This window comes from Zootoca vivipara, chromosome 12 (assembly GCF_963506605.1).
Source record: "Zootoca vivipara chromosome 12, rZooViv1.1, whole genome shotgun sequence".
Lineage (NCBI taxonomy): Eukaryota > Metazoa > Chordata > Lepidosauria > Squamata > Lacertidae > Zootoca > Zootoca vivipara.
Genome location: NC_083287.1, coordinates 21,605,718 through 21,619,241, shown reverse-complemented (window position 1 = coordinate 21,619,241; position 13,524 = coordinate 21,605,718). Strand labels below are relative to the sequence as shown.

The following is a 13,524-nucleotide window of genomic DNA, read 5'->3' as shown; positions in this document are numbered from 1 at the left end:
AAATAACGAGGGTCTAAATTACATTATCACTATACTATAAGGACAGATGAGCTTTAGAGTAAAAATCAGGTCAGTATATTTGTGACTGTTAATTCCACTGATGCCCGAGTAAGCTTGATAGGAATAATGTTTATTTATTCTTCCACGGAATGAATATGGATGCTGTACAGCAGCAGTCGCTCACTGTGCTGGTATTGTTGACCAGTTCTGTTCCTGCTAGCATATAAAACATTCATTGTACAGCTTGTTCATAGAGTTCTCATTGTAACAAGTGCATTCTGAGCTTGAGTTGGTTGTTTATTCTGCTTGGCACCACACATGTCATATTTGAGGGTTGTTACTAAAGAAGGATCTACATCACTATTTTTTTAGCCTCATTGGCACTAATGGAAACTTTTTTTTACTAAGCTTCATAGCCACATGAGGGGGTTGATATTCAGGGAGACATGGCTAGCGAATGAAGAGATAAACCTCACCCCCTCTTTTGTTCTGCCCTTCACAACTGCAATTAATTTAAGAAAAATGAGTTGTAATGGATGTTAAGCATTGTGGGTAGATTCACCTTTAGTGTGTGTTATAAACTATGGGCAAACACAAGTTCTCTTGTCAGCTTGTTTAAAATATGGCCACTGAACTTTGAGATGCGTATGATTCCCACCACCAGGAGACTACAGAAGTGACCTGTTCCTCAACATGCCACCATAACTTGTTTGGTGGTCTGTGGTGGCATAATTAACATAGGAATTTATTAAAATGCTTATTATATACGACTATTTCATAAAAAATAAAATAAAAATCAAAGCAGTTCCACTTGGTAAAAAGCTGCACACCAACAGCTCATCGCGCCAAACAGCTTCCCTGTGTTTGGATTTAAAATAGCTTACAGGTTGTGTTAATTTGCTAAATTTGCAAGAATTGTACCCTAGAAATCTCAACAGTTGCGGAGATAGTTATGTGTAGACTAAGATGTATTTTTCCGGTTGGTACTTCCATTTGGTACTTTCCACATGCCCACCCAGGTTGCTTTCAAAATGTTACTTAAAAAAAAAAATTCTATTCAGATTAAGATGTTTTATAAATGGTACCTGACGGCAGTTAAAATCCATAAAATGTATAAGACCAAAGACAACTTCTGCTGGAGATGTAAAAAGGAGGTGGGGACATTTATACACATATGGTGGCACTGCGGTAAAATAAAAACCTTTTGGAATGAGATATTTGAGGAATTGAAAAAGATTTTTAAATATAATTTTAAAAAAAACCCAAGTCCTTTCTATTAGGAATGGTAGATGAAGATATAAATAAACAAGACGAGAAGGTCTTTCTGTATGCAGTGGCAGCGGCGAGAATCCTAATTGCTAAATATTGGAAAAAAGAAGAGATCCCTAAAATTGGAGAATGGCAAGGAAAATTATTAAGCTATATAGAATTGACCAAATTAACAAATTCAATCAGAGGAGGCAGCAACCAGAAATTCATTCAGAATTGGGGAAAAATTGGGGATTATTTGAAAAGGCAGTGCCCCTTAATAAAGACTTGGATTTATTTTTAATATTCCGTATTGATTCAAAAATGGAAAGCGAAGGGAAGCAGCATAAAAGTATGTGAGTTTATTAGCCCGGGATGATGACAAGTGGAAGTCGGCTTATAGGAGAATGCATGTGAAGTAAAAAGAAATTATTTTATTTGATAAACATATATATGATCTACTTGATTTAGGTTTTTAATTTGCACACCTTGTATAATAGGTATGTTTTGTTTCATTTATATTATTTGTATGTGTTCTATTTGTATATTTTTGATTTCAACTTCAATAAAGGTTATATTTTAATTTTTAAAAAAAATCTATTCAGGACAGTGAGCTGGTAAGGACAAAATTGCTAAACAAGCAAACAAACAAAGATGGCTGCATGTGGCTTGTTTGTGATGGATCCCTTGACCTAATCATGGTCAAACACCTCCAAACTGCAGTTTCTTTTATCAGTACCATTGCTCTCTAAAACTACTAATTTTTTCCCCCAGCCGGCTGATTCTTATCATCCAATAACACCAATTTTCAGAATGAGCAATCATTTTTACACTTGCAGTTTGTGGCATATTGCAGTTCACAAATAGTACATTTGTTTTCTGTAGTGCCTTTTGAATGTTTGAAAAGACAAAATACAGTGATGGAATCCATAGGTACCATAGATTCTTAGAGCAATTCCAGTTTGAGCAGTGCTTTTCATCAGAATTGATTTCTTGATTTGCTGTGCATTCCTGCCTTTTAAGTGCCCTTCAGTCTTTCCTCATCTGTTTAGCTTATAACAAGTTACAGGCAGAGAGATACTTATCAACTTCCAAGGAAACCTCCTCCATGATATGACTTGCTATGATAACCTATGAATGTCACTTTTATTTAGTAAACTTGCAGATAGCCCTGGAAAAGGAATATGGCATTCTGCTTTACCATATCTGGGTGGATATGGAGGCAGCTGCAGTATTTTTTTCCAAAGCATTTGCTTTCACTGTAGCACTTTAGATCTCATTGTACTGCAATTAAATAGAGCTGTCCAAACAACGTTTTATAATACTAACGCTACCGTGCCAAGTATATGAGGATAAATATGAGTCTGGCTGGTGCAGAATAAACACTGTGATGGAAGTACTGGTGCTGTATTAGAGTAAATGCTAATATGCAGGTTCACTCTGCTATATCAGATAAATAGACTGTTTTAAAGACTTGCTCCCCAGTCACAAACACATTTGAAGATTCAATTACAATCTAGCTCCCAATAGTAAGTCTGATTATCGCTGAGCTGTTAAACTTACAATTTGGCCTTCATGAGTAACTCAGCTATACATCTGCTGTAAATGAAATTTTGGTGGATATATTTCATGTTGCTTCAAGTTTAATGCCACAGGTTTCTTCGCAAAATGATTATTGATTCTGCTAAATACAAATGTATTTTAAAACTTTATTGCAGGGCTTTTCATAAGCAAAACAAAGTACCGTGACGTAGAGGAAGGAATTATATTATTACAAGGAATTATTTTAAAACAAGACCTGAGAAAGCAGGTTTATCGCTTATTTTCTAAAGGGACAGAAGAGTGGATTACTTCTGAACAAATTTAAACTTTGTGCCTGAAGACTGAACTACTTAGTAAACTGTTCCTAAAACACTCTCTCTCCCTATCCCCACCACCACCACACAAATAAGATTTTATACTCATGGTTTTATAACCAGGCAGAGGGCCTTTTCGGTAGTGGCGCCCGCCCTGTGGAACGCCCTCCCATCGGAGGTCAAGGCAGTAAACAACTACCTGACATTTAGAAAACACCTAAAGGCAGCCCTGTTTAGGGAAGTTTTTAATCTGTGATATTTTAATGTATTTTGCTATTTGTTGGAAGCCGCCCAGAGTGGTGGGGGAAACCCGGCCAGATGGGTGGGGTATAAATATAATAATAATAATAATAATAATAATAATAATAATAATAGTTTCTCATGTGCTGCACTGATAGTTTCACTGAAAGGTATCCTTAAATCTTTTTAATAAAATGAGATTGGTCTACTACAGTGCACTGTTCAAGGGACTGTCTTTGAAATGCATTCAGGGGGGGAAATTCAGCTGGTACAAATTGATCCAGCAAATGTGTTTGCTGGAGCCATTGTATGGGAACGTGCAACTTCTTGATTCTTTTAGCTTCACTGGCTAAATAAACTCAGGGGTATATAACTCAAGGCATTCACTTCGAAGCCTTAAAAGAGTTTGGGACAAGCATTCATAAGGGGACATGTCTTCCTATGTCCATCCCACAGAGGTTGACATCGGAAGACCCATAGGCACATCCCAGCTCCATCTGAGCTATAGTTGGTAGGGATGTGTGAAAAGGTATCCTGTGTAGTGTCCAGGTTATGAAACTTCTCCTTCATTTTCCAGTGATTCAAAACCCAATCATGAGGTGTGTTTGAAAAGATAACTCAGGAATGTCTTTGGCGAAAGAAAAAGTAGGACCTTTAAACCATCTCATTCTTTTCTAGATGGTGACAAGGCAGACGTCTCTGCCAACATATATCCAGACATAAATATTATTGCTGGAGCACTGAAGCTGTATTTCAGAGATCTGCCTATCCCGGTTATCACCTACGATACGTATTCCAAGTTTATAGATGCAGCAAGTAAGTACTGAGGCATTTCATTTATTTATATAGTTTTTGTCATAACCTTAACCCTACAATTCTAAAACTCCTGCAGCAGCAGGAATACTGGAGTTGTTTAATTGTATTTTTTTATTGAACTTTGAAATCTGCATCTGATAAAGCTTACAAGAATCTTGTTTTGTATCACGTAGAGCTCTCCAGTCCTGATGAAAGACTAGAAGCTGTCCACGAAGTGTTGATGTTACTTCCTGCAGCACACTACGAGACTCTTAGATATCTGATGATTCATCTCAAAAAGTAAGCGAACTTGCCTATAAAAGGAGGTTTGATCATCTTTCTTCATAAATAAATATGCTTTAAAAAACATTTTAAACCGTCACTGCAGAAGATATTTCTGGCAACCCAGCCTGATGGGTGGGGTATAAATAATAAAATTATTGTGAGTAATTTTAGTAGTGGTAGTAATAATAATAATAATAATAATAATAATAATAATAATAAATTTTTATTTATACCCCACCCTCCCCAGTCAAAATCGGGCTCAGGGCGGCTAACACCAATAAAATTACAATAAGACATAAAAGAAAAGAAAACAATTAGTTAAAATACAGATTAAAATACAATTTTAAAATTTAAAGTGCAGCCTCATTTTAAGTAGTCCATAAATCCAAACCATGAGGGAGGAAAACACAGGGGTCAGACTGAATCCAATCCAAAGGCCAGGCGGAACAGCTCTGTCTTGCAGGCCCTGCGGAAAGATGACAAATCCCGCAGGGCCCTGGTCTCCTGTGAGAGAGCGTTCCACCAAGTCGGGGCCAATACTGAAAAGGCCCTGGCCCTAGTTGAGGCCAATCTAGCCACCTTATGGCTCGGGATCTCCAAAATATTGTTGTTTGTGGACCTTAGTAGTAGTAGTAGTAGTAGTAGTAGTAGTAGTAATATCTTCAAATTTTAACCAGTTTTACCAATCAACAAGTCACGGCCATATAAGTAAACCAGAAATGTTAGACATGTACAAAGATACCTGAGAGTACAATTAGTCATCATAGAGATCACAGTTAATTCAAAACTTTGTTTCTAAGTGGGTTCACACACACAAAAAGTTTAGTTTATTACTAAATGTGTAGAAAGAAAATTGACCATCAATTTGTCCACGAGGGCCCTTCACATGGAACTCTCCTGCCCACGTGTAATTGTGCCTCCCATTCAGAATAGGTGAGTGAGCTGCACAGAGTTCCTGTCTCCATTTAATTGCATGGCGTAACTTACCAGCCTGCCAACACTGACGTCACTGCAGCTTTCTTGGACAGGACAGTTGCACAACAAATTGACACTGCGGTGGGAGCTGGAGCTAATATGGCGTAGGCCTGTGGGTGAACCAACAGAGCCATTATGGTACAGGCCCAACCTTATTCCTGCCTTGTCCTACAATAGTTCCATCCAGGTAGCCCAAAAGTCAATGTTGGAAAGGTGGCTCCAGCTCCCTCCCCACCAGGCCACTATTGCAGCGCAGAAACAACCATTATTCAGCATGCGAAGCAAACATCTACTGTATATTTTGAAAAGCAGCTTCTCTGTGCCCTATGCATTTGGACATCTCTTAAGATATTATACGGAAAATTTGCATGATGGTTCCTCAGATCAAGGAGCAGGTGTCTGTTTCTGTTTGGATATAACTGGACACCACCTTGAATCAAGATTGCTAACTAAGGCAAACTCGGCTCTACAGATGTTTTTGGCCTACAACTCCCATGATCCCTAGCTAACAGGACCAGTGGTCAGGGATGATGGGAATTGTAGTTCCCAAACATCTGGAGGGCTGAGTTTGCCTATGCCTGAACTGAGCTTTTCAAAACTGCACTTTTTTGTGTTTTCCTAGAATTCCTAATCAGTTCTGGGTATAACAAAAGGGTGGGAAAACAGTTTAACAGAAATATCACTTTTCTTTCACCTTTAGGATTACCATGAATGAAAAAGACAATTTTATGAGCGCTGAAAATTTGGGAATAGTGTTTGGACCTACTTTAATGAGACCCCCAGAAGACAGCACCCTTGCTACGCTCAATGACATGCGGTACCAGAAACTCATTGTGCAAATATTGATAGAAAATGAAGATGTTTTGTTTTAAATGAACAAAGCTGTAAACTCATGGCCATCTGCTATGAAAATACAAGTTTAAAGGGAAAACAGATTCCCATAAGGAAAAAAAATGGGTAGCACATTATTTTCTGCAGTGTTGCAGATGAACACCAAAACATTTAGTAAAAAGGGTATGTCTTATAGACATACGCCTCTTTTTTAATTATTTAAGAAAGAACAAAGGTCAGAAGAAAATCATCTTGCCTTGTATCTTTTGCCTTGCTTCCAGTGTTAATGATGTAGAAAGGTTACAGACTGTTCTACTGTAACTTATTAAAGGACACAAACTTTGTATTTTATTTAGATCATTGAAGCAAAAAGGTACTTTCAACCTGATGCTCAAAGTACTATGCTGGCACGGTTCCTATTGAAAAGAACTTGGTCAGCATAGCAGACATGTAGGATTGTAGTTGTAAACCCTGATTCAAGGAGGGTAAACCATATATGGGGGGGACGGGGGAACAGGTTTCCCGCATCCCTTTTCGGCATGCAATGATTTCTAGATCATGGTAGTTATGTGGAAATAAGTGGCATTGGACTTGGTGGGATTTATTTTCCCCATGACAACCATAATGTAGCGCTCAATACATGCTCTCTAGTATTTCAGTTGTGTCCCTCTTACTGAAAATAATGGCAAATTACATAGTAGGATTGTAACATTGTCCATGATCTGATGCCAAGCAGAGCTTCTGTACAGGCAGGGACTTCCTGGTTCTCTTCTATGAACTGTATAATGCCTTGTCTACAGAACAAATAATTTCTGTATACAGTTGTACCTTGGTTTTTCAACAGCCTAGTTCTCGAATGTTTTGGCTCCCGAATGATCGAAACCTGGAAGTTTTCAAACTTCCTTTTGGAAGCTGAACATCCGAAGGGGCTTCCGATTGGCTGCAGGAGCTTCCTGCAGCCAATCAGAAGCTGCGCTTTGGTTTCTGAACGCTTTGGAAGTCAAACGGACTTCCGGAACAGATTCCGTTCGACTTCCAGGGTACGACTGTACATGGGGGCATTTCTATTTACACAGGAGAAAGAGGAAGACCCTACATACAGGATATTTTATCTTGTCCAATATCTTAAGGATCAGGTTGTTTGTCAGTATTAGTTTTTATAGGGGTATACGATTTCTTTCTAATTAAGACATAATTATACTATGTCTAAATGGAAACAAACATGTATTTAAAGTATATTTTTACTTTAGTTAGCTGCAGGAATTTTGTTTTATTTTAGCAAGATATAATTCAATGCGGTGCATTGATGACTTCCCATATAATTCTCTTAAGCATTATTGCTATGGATATTGAAAACATTTACCACTAGTGCAGTATTACCCTGAGATACCTCTTTCATTGCAAATGCTTTTAATAAGACTTCATTTCTCATGCTCATCTTAATATTATTTGGTTTGTTATGTTCTAGCAATTCATGTTCTTTGCTTTTAGAAGTATACAAATACAGTATTCTATTTATCCACCCTCCTTCCAAAAAGAGGAGCATCAAAGGTTTATAAACAGACACTAGCATCAACTACTACACATAACACGTTTTTTGGAGTACAGTAATGTTTAAAATAAGTGATGCCAGAATATTGGATATTACCTGGTCTTGCTTAAAAGTTAGCACTTATTTAGGGTTAATTTTGTATTATTATTTCTAAAAATCAAGTTGCATTACTTTGCTTCTGTATTTATAAAAGTAAAATTACACACTTTTCTTCAGTGTCTTCTGACAAATTTGTTAATAAAGGAAAGAGAGGTGAAGGAGAGAGAATTGGTATATTACCAAATCTCATGGGGGTATCTTTCAAAAGGCTGACCTCTCAATGCAATATAATGAAATTCATCCTAATATTAAGACTTTTTTCCCACATGGAATTTCCTCATCGTGGGATTTTTTTGTACAAATATTTCAAACACAAAGGTAGCATAGTTTATTACAAAACTGAATTTACAATACGAAAGACTCTATTGAGCTCTCCTCCTGATTTGTACAAATCATAAGTTTCAAAACCCAATTATGCTGTTTTCTGAATTATTTCAGGGAGCATAGGTTTCTATTAAAATTGAGATGGGGAGTGTGCAACATGGATAATGAAAAAAGAGTAAAGACAAAAGGAGGCACATGAAATAATGTATATCAGTTATCCTTTATATAGGTCACCAAGGGCTAAGTAGACAGACCCAGGCTGCAGGCCAGATGTAAGTGAGGTCTGCTTTGCTGGTACAATGCTAGAAGGGAATCTCCTAAGTTGTACAGATTTCAATTGTTGTAGGTTTATGTACTAAATACTGTCATAAAATGGTATGGAAATGGTTTTATTTTGTGAAGTGAAATATGCTTTGTAATTTATGATAGTGTAAATGGAAAGGGGAAAAAATATCCCATTAAATGTGTTGAGACCCTGTCTGTAATTTTCACTGCAAGCGAAAACACTTGGTTTCTCTATGCATTTTTTAAAAAATATTGGTTTAAAGATCTGCACATTTTTCATACAGTTTACATGCAACAAATTGTTTTAAAATGATTTTGCTGATAGAACTAATATAAAAGTAATTCAAATAATATATAAACTTATCAGGTGTTCTAAGATGCATACAAATTTAACCTGACCATGTTACTCTTTCCTTTGCCTATCTTTAACAAGATAGAAGATACCATATTTTATGTTTAATAATAATAATAATTTATTATTTATTCGCCGCCCATCTGGCTGGGTCTCCCCAGCCACTCTGGGCGGCTTCCAACAGAAAAATGAAATAAAATAATCTATTAAACATTAAACGCCTCCCTAAACAGAGCTGCCTTCAGATGTCTTCTAAAAATCTGGTAATTGTTTTTCTCTTTGACATCTGATGGGAGGGCGTTCCACAGCGCGGGCGCCACTACCGAGAAGGCCCTCTGCCTGGTTCCCTGCAAATTGGCTTCTCGCAACGAGGGAACCGCCAGAAGGCCCTCGGCGCTGGACCTCAGTTTCCGGGCAGAACGATGGGGGTGGAGACTCTCCTTCAGTTTTAGTTTCCTGGTATTAAGTACTACAGTCACCTATCATTATCTTACCAATTTTATACAAAACTCAAGTATGGAAGAAAGCTACATTATGTTATCCAAGAAATGTACTACCTTTTATTATTTCCTTTACTTCCACATGGCTCTGAGTATGTTGAATCACATTATTCAAAGGTTTATTAAGTGCCTGAATGAGAAAACACGCTGAACTATATTACAGAAGTTTCTTCTTGTACTATTTTATGGAAACTGGTTTTGCCAGTTTGTTTTTTGAGCTCAAGATACATTGTACATAATACAATGACTACATAATACATCCCAGGGCTGTGCCCAAAGTCCATACTGCAATCTGGCAATGATGTCTCAAGAGGTAAAACTGATCTCTGCCTAAAAAGCCATCATTTCACTGGTGGGCTTCTGCAGTTTATTGGGAGAAGGGTACTTCGCGTGCCTTGGGTTTCACAAACAAACACCCCTGGCACACATTCCCCAGCATCTCTTGTGCTCTCTGATGCACATCCAAACTCTTAAGTACACTGCGAACCTGTAGACTGAGGGCAAACGAATCAAGGCCTTTAAAGGGGTCAGTAACAGGACATAGTGTCTTCATTTCCAATTCCAACTAAACTGCTACTATATAAACACAGAAGTGCATAAAGGTCTTCTGAAGTCCGTGTGAAATCTTGCGACTGTTTTGTACTGATAACTTTCAACAAGTTCAGAAAGCCCTCCAATCCTCTTTGTATCCATCATGCTAACTCTATGTGCCCACCTGTTCCCCGTCTCTGGTACCTAGCAAGGCTCCCTTCCTAAAACAACTTCAGAGAAGGTCAAAGAACCTGCTTATTTTATCGTACGGGCAACTCCCAATTTACATGGCGATTACATTCCACGGCACCATGCGTTTAAGTGAAATCACATATATCTGAAACACCATTGAAAAAGCCCCCATTCCGTCTCTGCCCCTGTCCCGTTCCACCCCTTTTGTGACATTTTTGGGTCACTTCCCAGGTTCAGTTGCGCACATATCGGATGCGCCTAAAACAATTGCTGCTTGTACACACCATCCTTAAATTCCTGAGGGCTGGAATCTGTTGCGAAGAAAGAAATTCTGAAATTATTTTGAGATTTAGGTGCCAGGATAGATAAATGGTGACCTCTCTAGAATGAGGAGTTTTTATAGATAAGATCCAGGTTGAGAAAGTTAACGACTTGCGCCCAAAACTTACCTAATTGTTAACTCAAATCTCAAGTGTCCTCTGTCCAAGGCCAGCATTCGACTATTGGGCAACACTGCCTTCACACTACTGCCTGAAGCCACTGCACATGGCCTGTTTCACTTAAAAAACACTCCTATGATGAATATACAGCCAGATTTTACACATGTTTTACTTGGGAATGTTCTCAACTTTGTTGGAACTTCATACAAAGAAAGTGTGCTGCCTTTGAGCGGCGAAACTAGGCTTTATTTCACCTGGGTCAAAGACCCAGTTTGGTGCCACCCCACACCATTTTAAATACACACATACAGGCAAGGAGCCTCAATAATGCCCAGAAGTGCAAGCAGAAATTCCCATTAACAGGAACTGCTGTCTTATCCCGTGTTTTGTGAGACCTGTGAACTCTGCAGCTGCTTCTGTTTTGCTGTGGGTACTGGCTTAGGGTTGCCTGGGTGAATCAGGCGCACTAGTTCAGCCCCCCAGAGCCCAGACAACCCCCTACAGACACATCCTAAGACTTATCACAGCTTGGGAACACACTGCCTAAGACACCACACAAAATGTGGACAACGTAAAGCACTCTACCAAACAAGCAGGGTTTCAGGAAGCCTTAGAGAACGGTTGTGCCTGGCTCTCTCTCATCCCTGCTCCTAGCCAAATGGTCACATGGGCACCAAGACTGCCAGAAGCGGGGAGAACTCATGACAGCATTACAGTACAAGGAAATCAGCGCAGGCCTAAGGAAGAGAGCCAAGTTGTGTGCTGCCGCCATGGCCAGCTTCCAAAAGGCACGGAGGGAGATCAAAGTTGTGCCCTCCTCTGTAACTCCCTTGCCTCTTGATTTATACCGTGCTACTACTCCTTCTTCTTCCCCGGCCAATCGTTGTCCAGCTGCCACTCGAGAGGGACCAATCCCATTTAGGGAGGAGGAGGAGAAGGGGCGGGGTCCCTTCTCGAGGGCTCACCTGCACCTGCTTCCTTGTTGCCTGAGCATCAGGTGCACCGCTCAGACCTTTCGAGGAAAGTGAGTCGGGCGGGTGGGATTCCCGCGCCACGAAAAGAGCGCGCGCGCGAGCTGGCTTCCTTACAGCGCGGCCGCTCTTTCCCAAGCGCCCTTGCCCCCCCCCCCCAACCAGCTGCTCGCGGTCGTCCCTAGAGACGGCTAGTTGAAAGGCCGGCTTCCGACGGCGGCTCCCCCTCCGGATTGTTCTTCACCTGCGAAAGTTGGCGCTCCCTTTTGGAGCGGGCGGGCGCCGGAAGGAGGCCAAGTTCCCTGGCTCGCTCGCTCGCTCGCTCGCTCTCAAGAGTCAGCCTGTTGCTGAGGCAGCGAGTAGTTCCCTCAGAGAAGGAAGCCCAGGTAACGACGCTCTTGGCGAGAGGATGGACTGACTCCCTCCAGCACCGCGCCTGCTCTCAGGGGGAAGAAGAAGAGGAGGAAGAGGCGCTCCTCTGGCGCACAGGTGAGAGCCCACGAGAACGCGCCTTTGCTTGCTTTCTCCTCAGCCGGCAGATGCTCTCTTCAACAGGTGCCCGGCAAGAGCCCTCTCCGCCTGCGTCTCGCGCGCTCCCGACCTGGATTGGGGGGGGTGAGAATCTGCCGAGAGGCGCCCACCTGTCGCGCAGCGCTAAGGGCGCGCGCCATGCTCACCTTGCATGCAGCATGAAAGGCAAGGGGGAGGGGCGCGCCTGAGAGGCGGGAGGGAGGGGGGCTTCCTCAGACTGGTCAGTGGGAGGGGGCGCAGCCGGCATAAGATGCTGCGCGTGGGCGTGCGCGGAGCTAGGCTGCCACCTCCTTCCTGTCAGCGCTCCTAAGTGTGGACGCAACAGCGCTTCAGCGTGGCTGATGCGGAGCAATTGGGGATTTTCGTGCCTTCGGGTGAGTTGAGTGGGACTTATTCCCCAATAAGTGTGCATGGGATTGATTCTATTTATCTATCTATCTATCTATCTATCTATCTATCTATCTATCTATATGGTTTATAGATTTATTACTTTATAGATTTATTACTATTTATAGATTTATTACCTTTATCTTCCAAGGATCTCAAGGTGGTGTACCTGGTTCTCCCTTCCTCCCCATTTTATCCTCGCAACAACCCTGTGAGGTAGGTTAGGCCTAAGAGATGGTGACTGGCCCCAGTGAGCTTCATGACTGAGTGGGGATTCGAACTCTGGCCTCCCAAATGATAGTCCAACACTCTTTATTCCTGCATTGCAGGGGGTTGGACTAGATGACACCTTGTGTCCCTTCCAGCCCTATGGTTCTACAATTCAATCCTCAAGACACAGTGCAGTGAACTAACAGTGCCGTCCTGTACATGTTTGCTCTGAGGAAAGCCCTGTTGATTTCAGTGGGACTTGTTGCTAGCTAAGTGTGTACAAGATTGCAGTCCAAGGCTGCAATCCTGAGTCATGTATTTAGCAGCAAGCCCTACTGAACACATCTGGGCTTTCTTCTGATTAAAGGTGCATGGGGTCAATTTTATAAAACCTCTGAATGAACTTAACGGGAACTATGTCTGAGGGTCCCAGTACACTATTGTAATCTCTGAGGAGCTCTGAAATGGAGGGTTACTATTTATACATGCACACACGCCTTCCCTCCCTTTCTGCATACGGTAATAGGCAGAAATCCAACAGGCTTTGTTTTTTCCTCCAGTAACTCTGGATTAAGTAAATGACAATCCTGAAGAGGTAGGGAAAGAAGCATGTGTATAGCGGTTGATGGAGTTTGGGGATTATAGCTTTACTAGAAAAAAATTTCCCAAATTCTACCCCAACTTTCAAATTAGCAAAATGTTGACAGCTAGGGTTATCTAGCCATAAAAAATAACCCCAGTTATACGGTGCATTTTTCTGCTGTATCCTCTGTTGCACCTGCCTGAGTTGTTTCCTTGCACAGTACAGGTGCAACTCAGGCCCTCCAGCTATGACTTGCAACAAGCTTAATTAACAAAGGCAACAAAGAGCTGCTACCTCAGTATTCAAGTCCTGCTGGAAAGGGGGCCGCCACTATTAG

At 40.9% G+C, this 13,524-nt stretch overlaps 1 protein-coding gene across 2 annotated transcripts in view; it reads left to right on the top strand.

Annotated features, from left to right (window-relative positions):
- Nucleotides 1–8,689, top strand: part of CHN2 (chimerin 2) — a 157,514-nt gene extending 148,825 nt beyond the window's left edge. Inside the window, exons 11-13 of one of the 2 annotated variants that reach the window (XM_035129608.2) lie at nt 4,023–4,160; nt 4,334–4,439; nt 6,100–8,689. In XM_035129608.2, coding sequence (XP_034985499.2) covers nt 4,023–4,160; nt 4,334–4,439; nt 6,100–6,271 — 416 coding nt within the window. In that variant the 3' untranslated portion in view covers nt 6,272–8,689. The remainder of the gene's footprint in view (nt 1–4,022; nt 4,161–4,333; nt 4,440–6,099) is intronic. The other variant, XM_035129606.2, reaches the window with a different exon arrangement.
- The last annotated feature ends 4,835 nt before the right edge of the window (nt 8,690–13,524 follow it).